At 40.2% G+C, this 26,356-nt stretch overlaps 1 protein-coding gene across 1 annotated transcript; it reads right to left on the bottom strand.

Annotated features, from left to right (window-relative positions):
- On the bottom strand, positions 1–23,607 carry AASS (aminoadipate-semialdehyde synthase; the record flags this gene model as incomplete). Its single annotated transcript, XM_080623131.1, is given in 24 exon segments — positions 1–119; positions 1,336–1,512; positions 1,842–1,930; positions 2,089–2,204; positions 3,758–3,853; positions 6,034–6,201; positions 8,016–8,156; positions 8,557–8,665; positions 10,061–10,171; positions 11,041–11,170; positions 13,749–13,870; positions 16,146–16,213; positions 16,320–16,379; positions 16,917–17,028; positions 17,181–17,303; positions 18,507–18,655; positions 18,819–18,946; positions 19,041–19,119; positions 20,101–20,247; positions 20,397–20,464; positions 21,209–21,293; positions 21,931–22,107; positions 23,297–23,592; positions 23,595–23,607. Coding segments are annotated over 24 exon segments (2,883 nt in total).
- Between the last annotated feature and the right edge of the window lie 2,749 nt (positions 23,608–26,356).

Genomic DNA, 26,356 nt, shown 5'->3' with positions numbered 1-26,356 from the left:
TTAATGTTTGACAATGCTGTGAGTACTGTACACAATGCCTTCTGCCTGAACACGTTCAAGTATCGGTCCATAGACATTCTTCGTCAACGGTATAACCATGCCTTTGGCATCTATTTCACCTGAAATAAAGGTAATGAAAGAAAGTGTTAAGTACTCTACTGGGATTATTCGGCAAGGTTTCGGTAACAGGGAGGCTGTGGGGCAGCCTCTGTGAGGCCATTCCAGACAGCTCCAACCAATCCACTGCAGGGCACAGCTGAGACCCTTGGCCAAGGTGGTGGTGAAAATGTGATTAAAAAAGGCCAGAAGAAATGCCACAAAGGTGTAAGTAGGGTGAAAAAAGTGTGAGAATGGCCCTGCATACAGCAAGGTTGGAGAAGGAGGATGGGAAGGAGGTGCTTCAGGTGCCAGAGCAAAGACTCCCCTGCAGCCTGCAGAGAAGACGATACTGGAAGCAGGGGAAAAGCATGAGGTGGAAGCAGCAGCAGACAGGAGCTGTTATGGACTGACCACAGGCTCCATTCCACATCCCCCTGTGCTACCTGGGGCAGAGGGAAGAGGCTAAGGAGTCAGGAAAGGAGAAGTGAATTTCAGCCTGGGAAAACTGGGTGGAGAGGAAGGTAGTGTTTTGTCTATTTTGTCTTTTTTTCACACCTATTGTAACCGGCAACAAATTAAGCTTTTTTTTCCCCAAGTTGAGTCTGTTTTGCCTGTGACAGTAACTGGAAAGTGATCTCCCTGTCTTTATCTTAACCCATAAGCTTTTTCATCTTGTTTCCTCCCCTTGTCCTGTTGAGGAAGAGGAGTGAGACAGCAGCTGGGTGGGCATCCGGCAGCCAGCCCTGGTCAACTCACCACAAATGCAAATATCAATTTGCAACTATATAAATTTTCATTTTTGTATTTTTTTCATATGTATATATGCAGATTTATCAATCCTAGTACTGTGTTCTCACACAGTACCAGTACTGTATCAAAGAATAGGGAAAAAAGTGTTTGAAACACAGAAACATACACAGCTTGAATTTAATTCATAAAAAAAATGTTAGCTTGCTTCACTGTGGCACAATCAATTGTAATTTGCTATGCCAAAGGTCCCCTCTACACCAGTGATACATTTAAGACTACATCATCTACAGATTAAGCAGTAAATTAAGAGATGTCACTGAAACAAACATGGAGATTAAAAATTCCTGTAAAGAAGACAAGAAAAGTTTGATAAATTTTAATAATATACATATATACACATTTGCAAAACACTATACATTTGCTTTCTACAAGTAGAAAGATACAGGTGGTTGCAATACTGTTACTGAAGTCTGAACAGCCACTTACCATCTAGAACCATCTTAGCAGCAATAGCTGTGGGGTATCCTACTGATTTAGCCATCGCAGAATACCCCTTGCTATCCCCATAGACAACCAGATCAATAAACTTTTTTTCCAAATGACCAGAAGGATGCTTGAGACCTATTTCACTTCTCATAACAATCATATCTCTCTCTCCAGCGCCTAAGAGAAAAGCACACAAACTATTAATTATTCGTATTTCAGTCATATCAAGATGAGGTTCCTGATGAGCAAGGCACTATGCATGCACAGCATGTGTATCAGGGAAGTGACTTAAGATACAGACTACTAAGGAGAACAGAACATTAAGATGAAACTAAAAATATATCAGGGAAAGAAAAAGATAAATTGGGGGACTAGAGAATATCACAAAACATCCAAAACCTAACATGAAGGTTTATTAATGAAGGTGAACAAACTACTCCAATTAAGGCTGATAAGAGAGTCTGGCTTGTTCCACTCAAAGCCATGAAAAAAAATTCTTCACATACCAAAGGGCAGCTTTATCTCCATGTGCTTTGCAAGAGCCCCCACAATGGAATCTGCTGCCGGAACCGGCTCATCTCCCAATAAACCCAGCCTGGCAGAAGAAATGAGAAAGACTTGTATCATTGCCTACCAACAGCTTAGTCTCAGTTTTGTAATTTCCTGCTTGTATCAGTTTAACAGTCTTAACATGGAACAAAATGGTTAGAATTGCAAGGCCCAACAAACTTTAAAAATCACTGGAACATTTACCATTCCACTGCCTCCAGCTGACTTTGATCCTTTTCCAGTTTGTTAAATACAGCTTCTTTAAGAACATCGTACTCAACAGGCTGCTTAATTCCAACCAGTTTGCACATGAGCTCTTTCTGTATTAAAAGAAAAAAAAAAAGTTCCTGAAGGCCTGACACCCATTTCCACTCCTTTTCAGTTAAGGTTTCAAGAACCCACTGCTCCATTAAGCCCACTTAATATCTAGGACTTCTGAGAAGACAAGTTATGTGTACAGGGAAAGTGTGATAGTTTGAGATTTTTTTAATCACAACAGATGAGAATAAGGGTCATCTTTTCCTAAAACACTTTGTTCCCCAAAACTCAGCTGCTTCCCCCTACTTTTTAGTCTTATCCCTTCCTCTGGCAGTGAAGAAAGAACATAGAAGTCTGCATAAACAAGGAACACTGGGAGGATGTTAGGATGAAAGGGAAGCCACCTGGAGAGAGCCAGAGAGTAGGGGACTCAAGGATATCTTTCAGCTGGTCTAGAAATGGAGAATGTCCCTTTCAAAAGGAAGGAAACAAACTGATGAGATGAACAAGGCTCTGGCAGTCCTGGGAATATTACCAAAAAGTTTTCTGAAGACTTTTGTGCATATCTGAAGGCCATTTTCTGCTATCTAGATGCTAATTATTACTTGCTTCATTCACAACAACATGAATAATAAATGAAGCTATGAACAATATATGAAGCAAGAAAGAACTGCAGAGTCTGTTTAGAAGCTCAGGTTAGCCTATCTCCTCTGCTTCCCACACAGAGTTGGTAGAAGGAAAGCACTGATATATAACAATATTGCTGAGACAAGGTTTGCAGTGAGACTAATGAGTTTATCATTCTTTTCAAAGGTTACATGCCACTGCATACTTATTCTTTGAGGTTAGAAGGACTGGAAATTCTAGTCATCTCTACAAAGAAACTTGAAGATATCAACCCGAAAATTGAAAGTGGAAAAAAAAATTATATAAAAAAAAAGAAGTAATTCCCACATGGGTAGATGAACAGTGCTGTAAGCTAGTCAAGAGACAAGCCAGACTAGGCCTCTTCACCTTGTGCCTTCTCAGTTTTGAGAACAATCAAGGAAATCAAAGGAAGGAAACAGGAAACAGCTGAATTTTGTTCATCTGAGTAATAGTTACACTCTCACAGGTTTGCAAAAGGGAAGAGAAATTTCTTACAAGATAGGCAAACAGACCTGACAAGTAATAAGCTGTCAGTTCAGTTCCCTTTAAACCATACTGAAATATGGAATTCTCTACTTTGCCCACAAAGACAAACAAAATGTTGATTGTCAAATATAATAGCAGTACATCACAGGAGCCATACTTTGGCTGAGATTTTTAAGATGAAGTGAAGCATCAGCAAGCAAGACAAAAAGAGCAATACCACCAGCACTCAAGTCAGCCAGGGCTTTGCCTAGCCAAGTCCTGAAAACCTCCAGTGTGACAGATTCCAGAGTCTCCCTGGGAAACTTGTTCCAACACTGTATTACATTCCTGCTGAAGAAAATCTTCCTGATTTCCAGAAACAAAAACCAGAGAAGACCAGGATGCAATACATGATTCCTAATTCTAAGCATACTCAAGCCTAGAAATAGCAAAATCATTAGTAAAACAGAGGAAAGAAGGCAGAGCAATCAGAGTAACTCACCCAGGTTAGAGGTGGAGTGGTTGAGCTTAGCAAAGGATATGGATCTGGGCTAATTAATCCTAGTTTTACAAAGCCTCCCATAGTTTTGGAGTATCCCTGAAACAAAAGAATAATATGGTTAAAAATAATATTCACTTGAAACTGAGGCAAGTATTTCTACCTGTTTTGAATGCAGCAGTGGACGCAACCATGGTAGTGTTGACATTATTCCCACAGAAAGATAGCCACAATTAACAGGATGCCAGTGGGGTTACTGCTCCAGAGTGGTACCTTCCCCACACCCTCTCTACTCTTCTCCCTACTTTTTCAATACCCTCTTTAATGACTTACTTCTGCCATCAATACCTCCATGGCAAGTAGCATTGGTACAAGAGATCAAAGGGCTAGCTCAAACTCCAGCACATCATTACAGACAGGGTTATATCAGCCAGCTGGCCCAGAGACAAACCACACAATACAGAGAGCCTAGCGCTGAACTCTGGTCACCCTGGCTTTACACCAGTGTGATTATATGGACATCAGGTAGACTGATTTTAAAGATAAGAATCCTCTGTGTTTGTATCTTTCCTTCAGGAACATCAGAGAGACAGGACACCAGTGGAATGATATTTAAAAGGAACTGTAACGGCTGCAATAGGCAGTCAAAAAAGAATTTTAATGTGCACGATAAAAGAAGTCTCAATTGGTTTCTGCTTCTTGTCGTTTGCATCCCATTAACACTCCCACACAGCTGCTGGATACCTGAAAACACTTCCATGCAAGTGAAACACTGTAAAAAAGCAGAATGGTGGAAATAAAGCAGCCTGAAAGAGAGCTGATTATAATTAGGAGCTACCTCCACCAGCACTAGGCTATCAGTTTAGATGGCCTTTAGATATCCTTCTGTGATATCTCTTTTTAAACTGACTCCATTAGCTAGCTGAAATCAAGCTATGAAAGACACTCTAAGGAGATGCTAGCCTCCACATTGAATTGACTGCTTTCTGCTCTGCAGCAGAGCAGCATGTGCAAAGAAAGGGTCAACATTAACTTCTGCCCTGCCCAGCACTATGCTCTGGTATGTAGATACCATGCAGGTAGAGGTATGGCAAGCTCTTCCACACAACCCTACCAACATCACACCATCCCAAAGTGATAAGCCTGCTCTGGGGATAAAGAAAACAACACAAGAAAACAACAGTAACCACAAAAATATGATTCTTATAGCACACTGGTAACAACTCTTCGTGCTACCCCAACATTCTTCCTTTTCCTTGTGCTAACTCTTACACAAAAGAACGTTTTACCAGCCCCCCAAATGACAGACTTATCGTCACAGTAACACTTCATGACTAGATAGATGCCTTCCACATATTTTTAGCTTCTGAACAAGATATCATATCTAGACTGAAAAAAAGAGAGCTGATGCAGTTTGTAACCCTTATTCCTCCACAATGGCGTTTCATCTTCCTTTGCTAAACATGCATCCCAACCTCCTTAACTCTCAGAAATGAAGAAAAATCCTGCTGTATTGCAATAGAGGAATTAAGAGTGAAAGGACATACATATTTCTCAAGCCATGAACAAAATTTTTTAAAACTTCAATATGGTTTTAGGTTTATTCCTTCTTAAGTTATACTGACCAGCAAAAAAAATTAAAAAAGAAATCTAACACCTAACAAATGAAAGGAATACAGTCTATCAGTTAGAAGGAAAACACATTAAACATTTTACTTAACTGACTGAAAAGTTAAAGCTGCTCAAATGCAAGATTTCCAGTTACTTAATGAAAAACCTTCTCAGTTTGATGAAAAAACATCATTTCCTGTAAGATTTTTACATTATGTTTTTCATAGGAACATAGGCAACAAATTGTAAGCTCCATTTTTTATCATCTTTAAAAGAATGGATCAATTCTTAAAAACACATAACAGCAATCCACATCACACAACCCCTTCAGATTTATTTGTTTTTAAATCTTCTATTGATCTGACACCACATATAGAGCCAGAGAGAAAAAGAAACACAGATGCAGACTATGCAAAACAACTGACCAGCTGCCCAAAACAAGTAAAACTATTTTTCTGGTTTGCAACAAACAGCAGTTAAGTAAACCAGGTAAAGCTACTTTCAAAAAAACAAGAGTAGTCCTTTCAGTTATCTCTCAGTTGGGATAGTGGAGCGCTCATAAATAGCAAGTACAGAGCTATAAAAGGCCAACTTTTAAATACAGTTTTCTTTAAATTATAACATTCACCTCTTGAGGAAAATAATAATGAATAATAATAACAACTTACTTTGTATCTTAAGGTGCCTCTCAGCAAAGTGTGAGCTGTCTGAATACCATACGGTTCAGCATATTTTGTGCTGTCTCTGTTGGGAAAACCTTCCAGATTTAATCCTGGGAAGAAATCCATCGGAGTAACAGAATCAAGTACTGCTCCTCCAGCTGGAATATTTACAATCTAAATTTTGTGAAAGAACAGCAGCATTATTTCGGTGAAGTGTTATTTATTTTACAACAGAAGAAATTAAGTATATTCAAAACAGCAACTACATGCTTAGTATTTCGTGTGCAAACAAAGGCCCAATCTAAATAAAGCAGCTGCACAAGCCATTGAAGTATATCATGTGATAGAGGAGCATGCACTATGTCAGCCATTGCTAATCAAAGGGCTAAAACAAGACACATTCTTCTCACACACGCTGTTAATTCCTGCTGCTCTTACATTAAAGTGGCAAGTTCCCTTCCCAAACTACACCAATGTGAAGGGAGATTCTGCCACAGGCTTCCTGCTTTTTGGTCATTTTTAATTCTCTTATGGGGGAGGAGAAGGCAAATGTAAAGAGAAGGAGGGATCTTGTTTCTCTTTAAAGATTAAAATAAATCCAGTGGTAGCACACTGATATAAAATTGCTGTCCATGTGTATCTTTACTTGCAGCTACAAAGCACAGAGAAAATGCACCACTGAAGGAAAACAAAATAAGATCGACTAGTTCTGTTATCACTCCCAACCAAAGCCTTGAACCCTGCATCCTTCAAGCAGCAGATGCACATGTCTGCTGTTCAGCATCAATACAAACTCATTTTGTGACTTCTGAGCAAAGGGGCAAGGTTTCCTCCTAGAAGAAAGACTAAAGCAAAAGCCAAAAGATCTTATTGTGTTTGCCAGGCAAGACACTAGGGGGGAAGAATCCTGTACAACAGTCAAAGATAGCTAAGGATTTAGTGCACAATTTACTGACAAGCTCACATACTGCTCTCATAATGAATCATTCATATGCATGATCTAATTTCTCCTAGCCATGGGTGAACCAGGTCAGAATTAAATGAACATTTTTACATTCTCCAAGTGACCCTTTTATCTGAAACTTACGTGTTGTTGCTTTTTAACTAATGATCCAGTATACAATCCCTGATTTTCTCCTTTCTCACTGCAATAAGAACACTAGAGCACCAGAATGTCATGACAAAACATCTCAAAAGATTTCTCAGTTTTGCAGCTCAAAAAGTTTAGATAATTAGCTGAACCTTACAGCGGTTATACAAGGCAGTCTCCTTGACATTTGATGAGCCCCTGCTCAAGTAACTACTTTGAGCAAGTGGAAGTGGTCAAATAGATAGGACGGAAAAACAGAAATGTGATAATGGCTTGCAATAGCTTTGCGCAAATCAGTTTTATCTTTCCATAAAACAGATGCAGTGACATTTGCTAGGTTAAGCCTACTGTAATGTCTCCTGCACAAACAGCAAAACAGAGCTTATATAAACACATCAGAAAGTACTGTACACTTTCACAAAAAATACTCATTGTGTTACTGGTATTACAGACTGCACTCAAAGAAATCAAGAGTCCTGGCATACACTGTGCAAGTACAGAATGAGGCTGTCTGGATTACAAACATGGCTAGACAGAAAAGCAAGTACAAGGATGCACTTTCACCTTTGTTCCACAGAGCCAAAACCAGGTAAATTGAGTGGCAAAAGCAATGCACAATAGGAATGGAAGCTGGATGCGGAAACCCAACCTCAGTGCTTTAGTCATTAGAACACATTCCATCTTTGCAATCGGCTTCCGTACAGTAAGTAAGACCAATGCTGGCAGCCGCCAGGCACCATCACACTCCAAACATAGGATTTTGTTACATATGCAACTGAGTTTGGCAACTATCACTGGCTTGAAAGTAAACACAGCAACTTACAAATTCCAATTCTCCCCTTAGCCCAGTACCAACTTCTTTATCTGGCTTTAAATGGAAATTTTAAGATTACTTCACCTCTCCATTTTTTAAATATGTAGCAGACTGAACTGTATTCAGCAAAACTCCTTGTGGGCTCCAGCTGAACTTGTATCTCAGAGGATTGTCAGAGTATTCTGGAGCTGGTAGGCCACCGCAGAAAGAAGTGTACGACACAACCTGTCAGATTTATTCACAATGAAAGAAACAATTAAGAGAAACCAGACCAGGATGCAGACAGTACAGAGCTGCCCTGCAGAATCCCTTTCAGTTCTTAAATTTTCTGTTGACGCTGTACCCCACATAGGCCAAATCAGAAGATCTACAGTGGAACCAAAAGTTTACTGTGCAAGAGCACCAAGCTGTCACACTGCAGCCACTGTCTCTAAAGGAGAGGAGACCAAAACAGACAGTGGGCAAGGCCATATTGTTGATGGTTTCACCAACTGGATTAGTTGGCACCAAATCCCAAGCATCAAAAAAAGTAAGGTGTCCAGAGTTCATTACACATCAGTGACATGCCCAAAAACTAGGAGGTGGTGAAGTAACAGGTTTACTATGTGCTACCTGCCAACCTTACCGTGGCACCAATTTCTTTTGCCTTGTCAATACATTCCATTGCCAACATATGGTCAAGACCAGGATCCAAACCCATTTCACTGACAACTGTAATACCAGCAGCTTCTACACTAAAAATAACAGAAATGCAGAGCTGTCAGAATATTCACTTTTATTCAGGAAATCTGTCCAATAAAGGCCCAGTGAACTTCCCCCAACACACTAAATTCTGGGCTCTATCTGCAGCTTGTGGGAAAAAATAAAAAGAAGGAGATGTTAAAACCTGAGCAGTAACAATTGTTAAAGAGTCATTCTAGCCTTGGTTTCTCTTACTTTGCTGCAACATCTAGGGGCGGGTGGAAAAATAAATTCCTATCTCACATTCTATTATTCACACTAAACTTCATATCTCACATTCCCCTGGACAGTGCTATAATGCATGAAGGCAGTACTGAAGAGTACAGCGTAGAACTAGTCATAATTGCCCTAAACAGCTCCTGTGGGGAAGAGACATGAAAGACCTACTTTCCCAAATCACAAGCATTTGGGGTTTAGCAGTTGCCCACATTCCCAGAGAAATTCACTTACCACCACAAACTGAGGCAATGTATTTTAGTTTCAAAATCACTTTGTGTTTTCACAAATAAGAATTGTCTTTTTTCTTCTTTTTCTTTTCTTCTTTTGAGAGTGTGATATGACCTCTTGGCATCACAGCTAGAAGAATCTCCCTCACTGTCTGCAACACTGGTTCTCTACCTGTCTGCCTATCTCTGTTTTATCTTTTGTAGAGACACAGCATGCACAAGTTTCATCTCACTCACTTGAATTAATTTCAGAGTTTCCAGTACTGAGACTGAGAGGAGTACCTAGGTGAAAGTCCATGCCCAAAACAACTTCTGATTATATAATAAGTAGGACAACAGAAACAATAGAATAGTTAGAACTGTCACCAACTTGAGACTAATCAGAATCAGAATTACCAGGTTGGAAGGGACCTTCAAGATCATCGAGTCCAACCAAAGATATAGACCCAATATAGTGGGTCTATCCAAAAGAAGGAGGCATGAAGGAGGATGTTAGTGTAGATAGTAGAATATTAGTGTAGATTAGGAGATTGTGGATTAGGAGAATGTGAAGGATGACAAGCAAACTTGCTGTCACTGGTAGAACAGGACAGCCCATCTGCTGATTTGAATATCAGCCCAGCTCAAATATCCTAACAGGTTTGAGGGGAGAGGGGAAGGCACACTAACATGGAATAAGATGGGGTATGCAGAAAAGTACATTCGACTGTTTAGAGCACTAGCCTGACCATATTGGAGAGTGCACTTATTTCCCCGCTCTGCCACAGCCTCCATATGCAACTTTGGGGAAAAAACTTAGTCCTCAATCATAGAAAGGGAAGGAGAAAGAATGCAGAAAACAGTAATTCACAATGAACATTGCAGGTGTAACAGACCACAAAATATTCAGATAATGCACTAAAGGAGGCAGAAACACTAGGGAGATGCTACTTTCATACTCACCTCTCCCGGAGCTCTTTCATAGCTGGTGTTAAGTAGCTGGCCGTTACCAAGTTCACTTTGTTGTCAATACATTTTTTAGCAACCAAAGGATGTGCTGAATAAGGCAGCAAACTACAAACGAAACAGTTATGCAACATCAAAATCCAACCAGTTACTTAGGCTGTCACTGGAAAGACACTTGCAAATGTTTTTTGTATGCTTACAAAAGAGCTCAAGTAAATGCAACAGCTCTACCTGCCTTGCCCTGAGCAGTTTCATGTCTACATAAGTGAAATGCTACCATACCAGAAGTGCATTGTTGTACATACTTGGAACGGAGCACAGGACAATATGGGAGTCATTGTTTAGACAGCATCTTCTGTCACATTTGTCTTTGTAAAAAACAAACCACTGACTTATTCTCAAGGCCACCTTCTAAATAAGCATACTGAAGGGTTTAGAAGATACCAAGCTGTAAATCCATCCTTGAGAAAGCTTGCATTACAATGATCTTGCTGAAGTACTTTGTGAAAAGCATGCTCTACATGGAAAGGAAGCAGCATTCATGACATCTGTGGCAAAAGGGACAAAATTACAAGGACTGTGAAGTCATTTCCTCCCTTCTTTCAAAACCTGGAAAGAGATCTTTCTTAGTGGAGAAATGACCAAGATGTCAGAATTTTGCTTCCTCTTGCAAACATGCCAATTTGATCCCAGGAACACATACACTGGTGGACACAACTGGTCCCTCACACCACGAAGGCTGTCCACGTAATTGATGAACACTTCTAAAGGGATGCTGCAGTTCAAAACCCCTTTGAAAGTCCTGATGCCCTGCTACACAAGAATGCAGTGGCCAGATACAACTATTTACATACACAACTATGATCCCAGTTCTTGGGCATTAAAAAAGTTAGTATGCTGATTTAGGTCAGTGAACTAGGAGAAAGAAGCAGCATGACTGAGGGTTGAGCCTGTCACGTTTTACACACAATTCTGACCTGATCACAAGGTTGTGTTTCTTCACCAAAGAGGTCAGCTTTTCCTCATGCTTAATGATATCCGTATGAACTGAAGTAATATTGTCATATTTTTCTGTTAGTTGTTCAAGTTGTTCCTTCATGACAGATGCTGTTTTAAAAGTAAAACACATCAACTGTTACGTAAAGATAAAGGTAATTACAAAGCACTCCCAGGTACAACTGTGCTTCCCTAAGAAAAACAGTTGCATGGATGTTTTCCTTCACTAACAGTTGAAGAGAAATCAGGCATAAAGCACCTTACTTCCTTTAAAGTAGTCAACTTCACTATAAATTGCCAGTGTCAAGCCATAATAGCTATAACTCAACTAGAACCTACAAAGAATACTTACTCTCAGAAGTAAAGAACCTGCCGAAAAACAACCATTTTCAAGTAGTGTGACAATTTATCTTGAGACTGAAAGTATTTTAGGTCACTATGCAGTACATATTTTCTCCTGGTTTTAAAAATGGTAACTTTAACCTGGCCAAATAAATGCTGAGGTGGAGTATTCAATCAGTTTTTGATAGTAGTAGTTACTTCTTCAAAAGCACAGACTACTTCAATGAAATGCAAGAAGCTGACTAAAGTCTACGAGGGGAAAAGGTCCAAAGAGGAAAATGCTTTTTTTCCTTTTTCAGGCTGTGCTTGCTTTAAGTGAGACAGGAAAACCTTAACTAATTTTTAGGTCTTGATGAATATGCAGGTTCAACACAACTAACAGACTTAGTAAACAAACGTGTTCAGAAAACTTACCCCATCCCTCATTCCACATAGCCATACATTTATAGATAAATCTGGTTAAAAAAAAAATCTTTCAAAACTGTTTTAAGACATTTTAAAAGTAATTCCTATTTTTAACCAAGAACAGCTTAATAGCTTAAAACAAAACCAATCCACATAATTCACCATTTTTAACATAACAAAGATAAAAATATTAAGTTTTTGTTTAGCTCAAATATTAAGAGGCCCAGGTTCAATCTGACTAGTTTCAATATTTGCCTATGGCTTAGTTCTACCAAACCTGCATGTGCTAATATTATCCCTAAAAGGAAGAAATCCAGTCTTTGCCTGCTTCCATTTGTCCCTTCCAATTATCTTGCTCCTACTGCCATCAGCACTTGCCATTAAAAGGAAAGCAGAACTGAAAGAGAGATACAGGTTAAAGCAACCAGTATTTGACACATCCGACACTGTCTGCTGTCCTGGCTCACCATGCTGCCAATACAAGGACGACAGTGGGAACGTGGCCAGGAGAAAGGAGTAGACAATGAAGGCGGCAGGTAGGGCACAGGCTCACAGTGTTAAAAGCATCTATGCCTCTAACTTATGGCCTTATTTCCTTATGGCCTTTCCAAAGTCAATAGAAATAAACATTGCCAGAGGGTGATTCTCCATACCCTACTAATCAACTTGTGCTGAGAGAAAAGAGCAAGGCAAAATCACCTAAAAATTCAACCTAAAAAGAAATTGATTACATGAACGCTTCCCAATTAAGACTTTTGTCATTTGGATTTAAAATCATGTAGCCTAACAGTCAAGAACCAAATGTGGCACCACAGTGTGCCTTTTAAGCTTTCTCCATCCACCTACCTACTGTCAAATATTTGACAAGTAACACCTTTGTGTCTCTTCTCTTCTGAGTTTTTTGTGTGTGTGCTATACAAATTGCATGTTTTTAAGATACCCAGGTAACAGGCACCTGCTGTTTGCTCAGTGCTTGGCAAAACACATTTTCCAATTCACCTGGTTTACCTTACTGCTACTATATTGCACAGACTAATGCTGCCCTCTGTACTGATGAGGGGATGGACACTGCACATTGCTGTAATCCTTCCTTGTTCACAGCATCAGGCAGTGAACTAAGCTAATGGTGCAGCTTCCTTCAAGTTCTCCTCTTCTTCCTCGGAAATCTTTTCCCAGGGGTTAAATGGTTATTACTGCAACGAGTAGCAAAAGCAGGCAAGTACGAAAATAACATGAGAAAATAACAAAACAAAGCAACAACAATAACAACACCACAAATCAACAGAAATACAAAAGTAAGTTTTAAAGGAAACCACTCCCCAGCAAAGTCACTTTCAGGCAATACAGCCTGGGGATTTAAGCCTTTAAACAGAATCAGGGTAAAGTCATCGTCAAGGGTACAGAAAAGTGGTTTTGAGATGCCCAGCCTGGAGCACGCTACAGATAAAACTAGAACAGAGGAATGAACAAGCAGTCATGTGAGCCTGACGAGAAGGTCGGGGTCTGACGGTTTACCACCACAGTACTGGCTATAACTAGAGCAGAGGCTTCACCCATACAGATGTCCATAAAAACAATTTCATATTCTTGTTGTGTGAGGCTGAAAACACAAGCCAAGCACCAACAAAAGGAAGTGACTACCTAGAAAATCAATCCCAAGACCAAATCAGGTTAGAAGGAAAAGTACTTCTCATTTCCCTACATAGGTTACACATGCAAACAGTAAAATTTCAATGTGGCCATGTCATTTTCAAATCAATTATATAAACTCAAAATGCTCACAAAGTTACAAAATCTTTTTCTGCTGTGTATAACAACAAAGATTTTCTTTATCTGTTATCAGAACCAGATCCATTTACTGCTTTTGAGAAAGGTTCTTCCATGCTAGCAGGTTTAAATAAGATATAATTTTTCAATGAAAAACAAGCAAAGTCTTACATACCAACTGTGATGTCAACATTGGAATCTCGACTAAGATATTCAATAACAGGGCCAGAAACATAGCCAGATCCAAGCAACAAAACCCTCTTCTTATTATCCATCTTCAGCATCTGAGTGTATTCTCTAGGAGGTGTTACAGGCAAAATTAAAAACCACAAAGAAGGAAACTCTAAACTGCTAAAACTAATAAAGTATGTTTTAGTAAGTCTACAAACCAAGAGCTCTTCTCAGACCAAGAGCCAAGTTCCTGGCTATCTAACCCAAGACTGTGTAGTACTGCTTCCATTCTTCTGTGGCAGAACTTCTAGGTTCTTTCCTCCAATATAAACATGATCAAATCCATCAACATCTCTACTGCTTCTTCAATTGATACTAGCTGTTCAATAGATTTTTCCTCAGTTGCCACTATATTTTTCTGAATGGCCAAATTCCCGTAACTTGATCACTTCAGGACCCACAAGCTGTCTATGCCATCCTGGGCTGTCAGAAAGGGATTTAGGCTCTGCCTTTCTCCCTTTACACCACCAGTATTTGTTAAAGTACACAAAACCATGCTGGTGAAAGTATATTTTAGGTAAGTTATACTAAGCTCATATTAGTCCATCATAGAAACATGATAGTCAATAAAAGTTAATGTCTAATTAAGAAATCCTGCTTGCAGACAAGAACTTGTTTGATTTTTTTTTTTTAAAGAAGTTAAATCATGATTTAATCCATTCACAGAATGCCTCCTAAGCCCATCATATCCTTTCATATGACAAATATAAGGACCTTCCTCCTCCTCCTGTTGAGTTTAACAGAATATCTTCTTCCAGAGCTAAATCCTCCTGGGCAAAGGAAAAGAAATAATTCCTGTCCGCCCTTTACTATAGGCAGCAGCAATGGTATGCAGGAGCTTGGAGCAACAGTGTTGACGAAGAGGATACTTCCTATATGAAAGAAATCTATATTTTGCAATCAAACCTCTTATCATATTCATTAAAAACTTTCCCAGTGTCTAAAATGAGGTCAGACTTGAATCAAACATAGCATGTATGCTCTAGGACAGGCACCAAATGACCCGTCAAGAGTGGAAATAGAATCTACACAGTCCCAGAAAAGAACATTTCATATTACGCCTATCCTCTACATACAAGTCTAAATAATTCAGTTATGTTAATCTATGAATAATAGTAATACCTAGAGGTCCACACTGTTAATGGGATATGTCATTGCAGCTGTGGATGAGGAACCCGTAGAAGGTATGAAGCAAGTAAAGGTGAAAAGACAGAGATAAGTTTAGTAAATCAAACTGCTCCTGCATTCTAATGGCATCCAGACCAGTTCAGTTCCTCCAGTCTGGCCATCCTATCTCTAAAATATCCCATGACTTCCAAAGGGTATATTGCTTTTCTGACAGCTAACTCAGCAACACCACTGAACATCACATGGAACACACAGGTCTGCAGAAGTATCAAACATTTACCCACAAAACCCCCTTGGGAATGACATCTCCAGATTCTCAGGGTAGGTCACACAAGCAATTATGAAGAAAGAAAAAAAAAAAAGAAAACAAACCACCAAAAAAAAACACCCACAACCCAGATCATTGTGCTGTGTGAGGTACTTCTCAGAAAATTTGTTACTGTTGTTACTGAGACAGCCTCTTGAGGTGGTCTGTCAAACAGCACATGACAAAAATCACTGTGAGCTGCAAGTCTTTGAGAGGCAAAGAGCATGTTACTTTGGGTGAATACTTATTGTGCACAAGTTCGGAACCAGAACTCTCAAAGTTCCCAAAGGAAACTGGAAACATTTGGCATGCAAAAGTCAACACACTATGCTTTTAGTGTATAGTGTATGTAGTGCTTGTGGTCAGAACAATCTCAACTTTTACGTGACGTACAGTGTAGCTGGCACTGACCATGCCACTGACTGAAGCTTTACCTACAGGAATATAATGAAGTCTGAAAGTCTCACAGAGGTTCTTGAATACATCCAGTCACAGAACAATGCTATACAGCACAACAATTGAGCCGTACTAGGATTCAAGGTATAGTACAGAACCTTTTCCTTTCAAAGGACTACATGTTATATATATCCATTTTAAAAGGGCAAGGAGTAGCAGAATAATACTGGCATGTGTCTGTTTTCTGCCAGTCTTCATAACGTAAGAAAAAGAAAAATGACCACTTCCTCAACTTCAATATAAGTTACTAACAGCATATGCTAATGATTTAAGCCTGAAGAAAGAAGGAAATACCAAGCTAGGAGACATTTAGACATATGCACTAGACAGTGCAACATAGCAGGACTCCATAAAAACACATGACTAAATAAATTCAAAATGGGAGGTGGAATGCAGACAACATTTTTTTAACATCCTGAACCAAATAAACTTTAAGAAGCAATATATTACCTGCTCTCTCTCAATTTCTGGATATATTCATATTTAGCTGTCAGTGAGCCATTGGATGCAATCACTGCCTAGAAATACATGGAAAAAAAAAACAAAACCAAAACCTGAGGCTTTTTGTACCTGTATGATTTATAGCAGAGGAAGACAAGCAGAGTGACAAATCGCAAAACTTACATCTCGAACAACAGTTGAGTAATTCTGTCTCTCAAGAGGTTCTGAGCCTTCCGATAATAGCTATGGAGATAAGTTATTTCAAATCTGGTCATTTCATTTGCCATAAATTTTTTTTCAGAGTAAAACATCAAGATTTTAAGCAACATTTAAATGAAGTCAACAATACCAGTATTTTGTAGTGAAATTCTCGTGGCCCTGATCAGTGTCATTTAGCTTCTATGAAAATACAGGAATTCAAACAGCAGTCTGATTGTGAGCAACTGTTGACTGCCCCAAGAAAATCAGATTTAGACATCTATTGCATAGTCCAGGAACAATGAACTACCTGACAGAGCCTGTTTCCTGCCTACATAAAGTGTTCTTGACAAATCCCTAAGACATCCAGATCACTAAAGTCTCATTCACAAGTTGCTTTTTCAAAGTATTGCTCAAGACTTAGAAAGCCTTTTATTTGTTTTCTTTTTTTTTTTTAAGTACAAAGTCAGTTATGTTCTACAGCAGATTTATTTTGAATGTATACAGGAGACCAGAAAAGCAACAAAAAAGCAGATCAAAGTCTGAGCCTTTTACCTTCTCAATGGATACATTAGACCTTACCATCTCTTCAATATATGGGAAAAGCATATCGCCAAAGTACTCTGTTGCTTCTACAGGAAGCTGAGCTGGCAGATTGTCAATGGAACACATCAGAATCCCAGAGCCTTCCACACTGAAAGAGAGAACATGGCTCTTCTAAACTACTTTGCCTTGGTACCTGAAAGGCATCACCTTTCGCAAGTGCTTTAAACACATGATTTTTCAATATAATGTTTAATCGTAGAAATTGCAGAGGAAAGCAATAAAACCTAAAGGTTCTCCCACCTGTCATGAATAATATGCTGATCAGCATCATACATACAAAATGGACTGTCAATTGTTGTACATTCAGTCATAAATTCTATAGATCCTCCAGTGTCTGCTGAAATGTCACATATTGCCAGAAGCCTAAAGCAATTAAACAAAAAAAGACAAAGGAATAGATTATTATCCAAATTACTAAGAAATACAGGTATAAAAGATCACAAGTGAAAAAGAAATTTAAAAGAAATGTGAGAAAATATATTATATTTGTAGTTTCATTCATCTTAACCAATTTAGAAGTCAGTGTAATACAATGACATCCACACAGGTAATGGAAATCTGGTCATGGGGTTTCTATTCACATCAAAAGGTTCCATATTTCATGTGTAACTTGTCAAAGACCAGGACAATCCACTCATACATCATTTTTTCTCTGTTATCCATGTGCTGTCAACACCTCCCATGTGTTACACAACTATCAATTCCCCCAGGCTATCACCGTGCAGTCCTGCACTAGAATAACCATCACAAAGGGAAACCTAAAGTGGCTACCTCCTTTCAGTTCACAGAGAGCTGGCACAGGCGGAGTATTCATTAGCCTAAGTCACAACCTCTGGCTCCACTCAAGGTTAACACTTAAATTCTTTATTTTTCATAGCAAAGAAAGAAAGGTGTCAAGAGTGGACAGAGAAAGACAAAGTCCTCTTCCTCACCAGCATATCCTTTGCCATATTCTCCCCAAATCCATCACCAGGCCAGTGTCCCAGAGAACTATTAGACAGGACTACTAGGGAAAGGGTGGCTCTCACCGCCGCTAAAAGGAGACTAACCCTGGATTTGCATCCCACATTCCATCTTTAAAGCTATTCAAGGTTGTGAAGCATTTCCATCACCAGCCGCAGGAATCAGAGATGTGAAGGAGCAGTTATTGAAGTTGTACAAGCCAAATGACAGGGTAGGAAGACCTTAAACAACGAACTCTGCACAGGCAGAGTTCTAGGCAAACTCAGGCAAACTTCTAGCAGTAATGGCGCATTAGGTACATTTCCCAGATATCACAGTTTGCATTGGATTTGGCACAAGGATCATTGGCAGAACTACCTTTGCAGAAAGACAGCCAAAACCTGTCAATCATTTATACTGTGATGTTTCCAAAACCTTCAATCTGTGAAAACAAGACTGCAAAGCACAGAAGAACAAAAGCAGGTTCAATGCGGTACTCTGCAACATGCAAGAGGAACAACATAAGAAATAGAATCAGTTGGTAGATACTGTGGTGAAACTGCCTGTCATTACAACTTAATTAGGATGCTGCAGAAATGTTACAAATGAACTGAGATGTCTTACTTGTGTGGTAACTCAGGACAACCCTCTGTGGTAGCAGACGTAGATTTAACTGGCACCAGCAGCTTCTGAGCATCCCGTCGACTTAACAAGCGAGGAGTATGTTGCTCCCAGTATATGCCATTAATTAAACAAGTTGTGTAGGGTGCAATCTGCAAAGAGAGTTACAGATGCCTGATGTTCTTATCTAGTATTTTAAGTTGAAAGCACCTGTTCTAGTGATTTAAATGAACGCTTTCTCATCAATGGATATGCAAAGGTGTAGTAACTACCAACAATCTGTGGAAAACATTTCATAAAAGAAGAGATGCTCACATCACTGTTAAAGCGAGAAGTGTAAAGTTCTGGATGTTTTTCATAGTCTACAGGATCATATAGTCCATCCTGTTTCCTCACAAGATGATGGTGACGACTTAACACTGTCCCATAGACTTTTCTGAGGTCTGAGGTTAAAAGAAAAAAGAAGAAATAAAATAGCTGTTATACTTGGATAAAAAGGGTTGCAGTGTTTTCAAAAACTTTATTGTTGCAGCATACCTCCAGATCTGGAAACTTCCTTTAACTCATGCGGTTCCACAAACTCACATGGGAGGGCATTGAACATTTCCTGAGCACCCTGTAAAACATGAAGTAGGATTCAGAATGATCAGAGCATAAAAATGTAGTGTAACACTGCTCATTTCGTATGTGAAAACAAGATATAAAAATGCCATGCACAACAGAGTCCTGCCAGACAAGGTCTTCAGAGATGTACAGACTGTTTCACACATAGCCCTGCTTATCCAAAACAAAGCTGCCTGGGCTCTGTGTACAAGGAATTTACATCATTCCCCATTACTGCAGTTTGTGTGGCCCACAGTCCAAAGGCGGGTTTATATTTCTGATGGTGGAGCTGGGAGGCCTCAACTCAGCCACCACAGGTGGTTTTGCTGCCACTCTAAGGAGCAGTTTCTCTTTAGGGAAGACCCCTGAAGCCACTCCTCATCAACCAGCCTATTCTAAAGGCAAAGAACTTTGAGATGACTTTCCCAATAGGCTGCAATTATAGAACACAGGCTTTTCAGACACGCCATCCTTTTGCTCAATAAACACAGTTACACAGGCAGTGACGTTATAGCTAGTTAACTGATCTTTGTTGCCAAAACCAGGAGTAAGGTGGTTTCCCTATGTTCTAGAATATATGTCTAAAGTCCAGGACTTGTAAGCCAAGTCAGTGGTACAAAAACAGACAAATCACAGCAAGTATTAGAAAAATTAATTCTTCCCCCTATACTTAACGGGGTGATTCAACATACCTTCTGATCCCAGACTGAACCGAGTGTAGAGAGGGAGATAAAAATCATGCAAGTGGGGGAGAGAAGCAGTAACACTTAACCCATTTTTCATGGTAAAAAATTAGCGTGGTCACCCTTGTCGGGCATGATCTCATCTTAAAGGCATTAGTTTAGGGTACTTGAAATTTCTTACTGGCAAAGGAAAACCTGAAGTTCAAGCAAACAAAATGAGCCTATCAACCCATTTAACCTGGTATGTATCAAATGCCAAGAATTTATATTAAAAATAATAAAGTATTTAATCTTGAAGACAGAATTCTTACCTTAGAAACATTACCAGTGCCTGTAAACACAAATGTTAAGGGTCCAACTGACTTTGGCATCAACCCAAGTGAAATTTCATACCCGGCATCCCGTACTGCCTGCACAGCCTGACTGCTATTCCTGTAGTTATGTGCCATCCCAATGTGCTGAAATCAAATGCACAGAACAATCAAGATATTTTCCATATTCAAATACAGGTGCAGATGCCCTAGTGTCATCTAGTAGTTTTTCTAGAGTTTTCTAGAGTTTTTTCTATAGTTTTTCTAGAGAAAACTACATACACATACACTCTTACCATGAAGGGAGTGTGATGTCCCAAGGCTAAAAATCGTAATCCCAATCCATGTAGAATGTTGATCATTCCTATTGTTTAAAAAAAAAAAGAAAAATCAGAAAATCAGACTATCAGTGTTAATTATGAATATACACAGTTAGAAACTGCAGAGACTGACTGAAGTCTAAACTCATCCTGGATATTTTTCCCATACTTTAATATTAATATTTCACTTCTAAAGAAAGTCTACATAAAACCAGGAAAGGAGAAATTCAATAGCAGGCTATGACCTTAAGCCTGCTCTTGGCCCACATTATGCATTTCAGCATCATTTAATACTCAGATATCCTTTCGTGAGATGCATCCACAGCACCTGATTCCAAAGAAGGAGATAATAAAGAGAGTCTCCTGAAGAAACAGAGTTGAAGTTCAGTAGAAAGGAATGAGAAGCATGCCTCACAAAAATCAGTGTAAATGAATGAGAGAGGGACAAACATGTTGCTCAAACTCGCAGGACAGACTGCAGCCCTTTCTCTCAAAAGCCTATTCAATTCATCTCTAGATATTTAGTCTGCCTCAGATTAGTTGAACAGACAAACAGGACTTCAAGACAACATAAAATAGTAGATTTGCCAGGAATCCACAGACTGTCTGACATGTAGTCTCATCAAAAGTAGGGAGCACAAAATAGAATGGAAAAAAGCTCTTAAAAGCAAGAGTTAAAAATGCAGTTAAAAATGCATTGCAAGCCTCAACTTTCAGGAAACGTAGACAACCAGAAGTATTACAAGAAGTTACTTGTTGCAAACCTGCCTTTACTTTACGCACTATACCTGCTACACCAGCCCACTTTCCAAAGGCCACAATTCGCATTCCTTTACGATCAACCATTTTTTCATAGTCAAAAAGTCGAATTTCCTGAAAATACATAGCAAACTGAGTATTAAAATTTTCAGTGAATGCAGTCAGTGGCACATTGCTCTCCTAGGAATTACCTTTTGATATGCCTTTGTCATCCTTTGTGATAGAGGCTGATGGGCATATATGAGAAGGCAAACGGTTCATAACAAGATTTAGGTATAAAAATAAAGACCTAAAGGTTACACTGAATCTTGTTTTAAAGAGCCTCTGCACTGCCTGTGCACTCTTGGCAGTTTCCCAATGTGCCACTCCAGCCACTGGAGACTCTGCCAAGAGGCTGCTCATTTCTGAGTGAATTGGTTGCCTCCCTCTGTAACAACCAACACATGCCCTTGCTTAATACTTTCCAATAAGCCTTCATACTCACACAGCACAAACCTCTCATGAATACACCATGCTCGCAATGCATCTGCCTCACGCACATCAACAGAGTAGCACCACAAGCACAAAATCCTCTGAGCAAGAAATACTCAACTTCAGGAAAAGATACTGAAAACTGTCCTTGTTAGCTATCTACAAATATGCACACTGAAAGTAACCACACTAGGCAGCAAGCTTTTGATCATACTTCAGCATTAAGTTCAGTTTCCAACCCATGCTAACAGGCAACTGTCTTCTCTATGACACAATTTACCTGTCTTAGAATCTCATCCAAAAGGGGCATGTTTGCCTCTTGGGCTTTAATAGTGTGAGAAAAGAAGGCATAGTTCTTTTTAGGGATTAATTTGTCCTCTGGAGGTCTTTTCACACCTACTATCAGAGAAGCCTCGGAAATATCTTCTTGAATAATGCCACCTGCTTTGATGTAATCCTATGAAAGAGAAAAAAATCAAAGTAAATTTTTCTGGGTTTTTTCATATTCAGATCTTAACACATAAGCAACTAGAATAGAGGAAAAGCAGATAATTCTCCAAAGCAGAAACAAGTTACTACATGTGATACTTCATAAACCTCTTTATCAAAAGGGGTATTGAATATCAAACTGAACTTCCATGCTAATATCCTATTATACAAGGCAAAAACATAATTATGTGTTAGTAAAATGCTTCATCATAAATTCAGACTACAAAAAGGGTATTTCACGACATTTAAAGTATTTTATAAAGTACTGTGATAATGAACAACCCTTTGTAATGTGTTGAAATACATGGAAATAAGTTTAGAGAAATCTGACATATTAATCTGAAGACTGATGGCGTGTGATTTTATAAAATTGCATAAGATTAAGTCCAAGCTGAAGAGCAACATTCAAAAGAGTGTTTTTCCATATCAAAATCTAGGGGTTTTATCCCTTATTTCAGAAACATATTAAAATTCCAGCTTTCAGGATTGTACTTGTGTACCCAGAGTGATATATGCTTTGGTGACTTAATATGATATATTAATATGATATATGCCCTGTGACTTAATTAAAAGGTGATACATGCAAGTGATCACTAATTCCCTATTTATGTGTCCATTTTTATCTGTTGGTTCAGATACCTTACAGCAGAGTACTACTGCTGCTTACAGGAACTGTAAAAGCTCTCTGTCCCAAAGCTCACAGCATAAAAGAAAAAACAACCCAAAGCAAAACTCTCTCCTCATTTTACATGAGGAATAGGATTGAAGTGGGAATGGGATTCATCGGATTCATCCTTCCTCTTTTTTTTATTTTAAATATGATTAATTTTTTTTTAATGTTGCCTCCATACAAATAGAAGAAATAAACACCAATTTTAAATGAATTATCAAGTTTCTACCTCAACAGCACCTAAAATTTCTTCAGAGACAGATGAAAGGAAAAGAAATCAATAAAAACAATTCCAGAAGCCCACCAGTATGCCAACATTACATTAAAAGGCTAAACAAACTGCTCCTTTTCCTCTCCACAATGACTCCTCATGTAACAACAAAATTAATATGTTTTCTCATGTATATCCTTTGAATATAATTTTTTCTGTGCTGTGGTTAATAACTGAACTAAGGGTTTGCTTACCTAACTCAAAATGGGACCTTACCTTTTCATGGATGGCTCTTCGGTTTGACGGCTGCACTAAGACCTTGTAACCCATCTGCGTCAATTCCTTAACATGCTTTGGTGCTAGAGGTGCTCTTCTTTCCCAGGCATTAACATCTTCCCTCCTGATTGCCAGCACAGACTTATGACGATGCCAACACTTAGCATTATGGAATGCACACCTACCATTTGTGTGACTAAAGGCTCGCAGCATGGTAAAGCCTGATGGCAGCAAACACAAAGTAGTAAAATATACATATATATAGATGTATGTTTCAAACACTGTGCAAAAGGTCTGGTCTCCTTTAACATCTGCTGTAAAACACAAATCAGATACTTTATACTCTAGTTACACCCTACTTTTGTGAGATATAAATTTCCCTGCTTGAGCAGGGAGGTTGGTCTAGCCGACCTCTAGTGGTCCCTTCCAACCTCCACCCATTCTGTGATTCTCTGATTCTGTAATTTACTTTCAGTGTACTTCATTGCACCTCAGCTTGACAGAATGTCCTTACAGAAACAAATTGTTTGCACCGCTGTAAGAGAAGGTTTTAACATGTTCAGTGTACCAAGTTTTTACTTACACAGCTTAAAAAGAATGCTGGAAACTTAAAAATACCAATTAAATTCATTTGCCAGCATAAACATCCAAAGGTGAAGCACTTAACTTACAAAAGTTTGCATCGAGATCAGTGAGAAGTAACAAACACACAGAAAGAAGGTAGAACACAGGAAACAATACAAGCAGTTGATTAAAATAAAGTCCAACATGTATGACTAATGCAAGGTATTTTTATATAACTAACTCTTACTCAAGCCAAAAATGGAAGAATAGGACAAGATCTTAACTACTGCTTAGCAGTCAGTATATGTGTGGTCAGGAGTTAAAGGTTTTTTCCTAATAAAAATATTATGCAAAGTGGAAAGGCTTCATTAGGACAGATTCTTACTGCAGAGGATTATCCCTTTATTTTCTCTCTGCTCTTCTTCACTCCCAGTGCCACTGCTCAGCTCTGCTGTGAATGCTATGCACCAGTCCAGCACCAAATACCTAGGAGCCTAAGGACTTGAGATATTTATATGATTAGAAGATGCGGATCTCAAAGATAGAGGCCCCAAAAATGTGAAAGTTGCTTTCAAAGTAGTTTTAACTGATAGTTACATGTATCTCTGTGTTTGAATCACTTGGAAAATCCTGTTTGCCCTCATGCCCCAGTCTTGTAGAATCTCTATATGCCTAAAGCATCAAGAGGTCCTATTTAACTCCAGGCTTGCTTAAACAGAAAAACTAGCACACAAAGGAAGGCATGAACAGAAGCACACAGTCCTCTGCCTTCGCTCCAAGTGTGGTCTTCCTACCATCATGAGATTTTCCTACCAGCAGAATTTACTGTACAAAAGTTGGAGTTGTTATTTTATGACACTGCTCTCCAGCACGCTAAGAGGGTTCTCAGAGACTGTGTTGGTACCTCCCAAAAACAAAGGAAGGCTTGTCACACAATGTCACTATTACTGCACTCTAGAAAATAATGATTACAGCAGTTCCTACCACTGCACTGTACCTCATACCCTAACCTGCAGGGAACGAAGATTTCCCTCACACAGAAGAGTCCTACAAGAAGAACAATGCTGGTTTCAAAAGGGCCTGAGCTGCTCTGCACTTAACAGCATGTGAGAGGGAATCAGGGCAGTAAGCAAACACTCCGTGTGACCTCTGGCAGGCCAGAAGTGTGTACACATGACTCTTTGTGTGTGCTCAGGCTTAACCACAGAAATCGCATTGTATAAGATACTGATATCCCGTTGTAAAAGTGAAAGTAAGTTTAGAATACAAATCCTGCAGAGATTGTGATCTCTGGCCTCCTCAACATACCAACTGACCAAGGGAGCTGAATGGCACTGGTTCCTCATCACCCACGCTATGGGGGCTGTTCCACTCTGCTTTGAGCTTAGTTTTGAGACTCAATAGCACTGAGCAATAGAGCAAAGGAAAAGTAAAATTAAAAAATAACAGCAATGCGCTTGATTACAGCACACAATCTGAATATGATCCTATTTCTAGAGTGAGCTGAACATACTTGTACGGGCAACTTGTGCCTCCACTTACTACTTGAGCGACAGCTAAACTAAAGCGCCGGCTCCTGCCACCGTGTTTCGCCCCCTGAACCTGCGGCCGGGGGTCTCAGGGGGCCCCTCCAGCCTCCCGCCCGGAAACCGAAGCGCAGAAGGGAACAAAATCCCCGTTAAGAGAGGAAGGGAGGTGCGGGCAGGCAAGCGGGCAAGCAAGCGGGCAGGCGGACTGGCGGGGGTAGAACCGCGGTAAGGGGGTGGCACCGGCCGCGGGAGGCCGCGGCGGAGCGGCCGCTCTGCCGGCGGCGCTGCCCGCACGGAGGGCCGAGGCTGCGGCCACTGCCACGGGGAGCGCCGGGCAGCGCCGCGGGAGCCGCCGCGTGCGCCGCGGCATGGGGCAGCGCCGTACTTACCTCAGGGTGTTCTGGGCAGCCCCGGCACAGCTGCTAGGCACAGCTCCCTCGTCCGGCCAGCGTCCGGCGAGCCGCCAACGCCCAGGGCGGCAGCCAACCGCGAGCCTCCCTGCGGCTACACCTTTCGCTGCCCGCCAATGAAGAGGGGCCATGCCGGTGGCGTCACGGCGGACGTCGTCACGCCCCCTCAACGCCCCCGTTCCCCCAGGCCCGGCGCCCCCTCGCTTCTGCCCGGGGCAGGCTCCGCGCGCCAGGACAGCTATCTCTCAACGCCCTCACGGGTACAGCCGTCTCCGGCAGCGTCCGCTCGGACTCTCCCCGCCGAGGCCGCGACTGACCGCTCACAGCCCTATGTCCCCACGGCCGCCTGCGCTCATCTTTTTCCTACTACGCAACGCCTCAGATTGTTTGTGTACATTGCGTTCAGGCACGCTGTGCCTTTCAGGTGGCTTGAACACGGTACGGGAAACGGTAAAAGTTGTTTTGTCTGCCAAATAGAAATAGACTGGGATTTGTTACATGTGCTGTTGCCAATTTTCAGCTGGAACTTGGTGGTTGAATTAGGTCCTTTGTGATGG

Source organism: Psittacula echo (genome assembly GCF_963264785.1).
Source record: "Psittacula echo genome assembly, chromosome: 1".
In the NCBI taxonomy this organism is placed as follows: Eukaryota; Metazoa; Chordata; class Aves; order Psittaciformes; family Psittacidae; genus Psittacula; species Psittacula echo.
The sequence above is the reverse complement of the archived record's forward strand: the minus strand, read 5'-3'. Positions and strand labels throughout refer to the sequence as shown.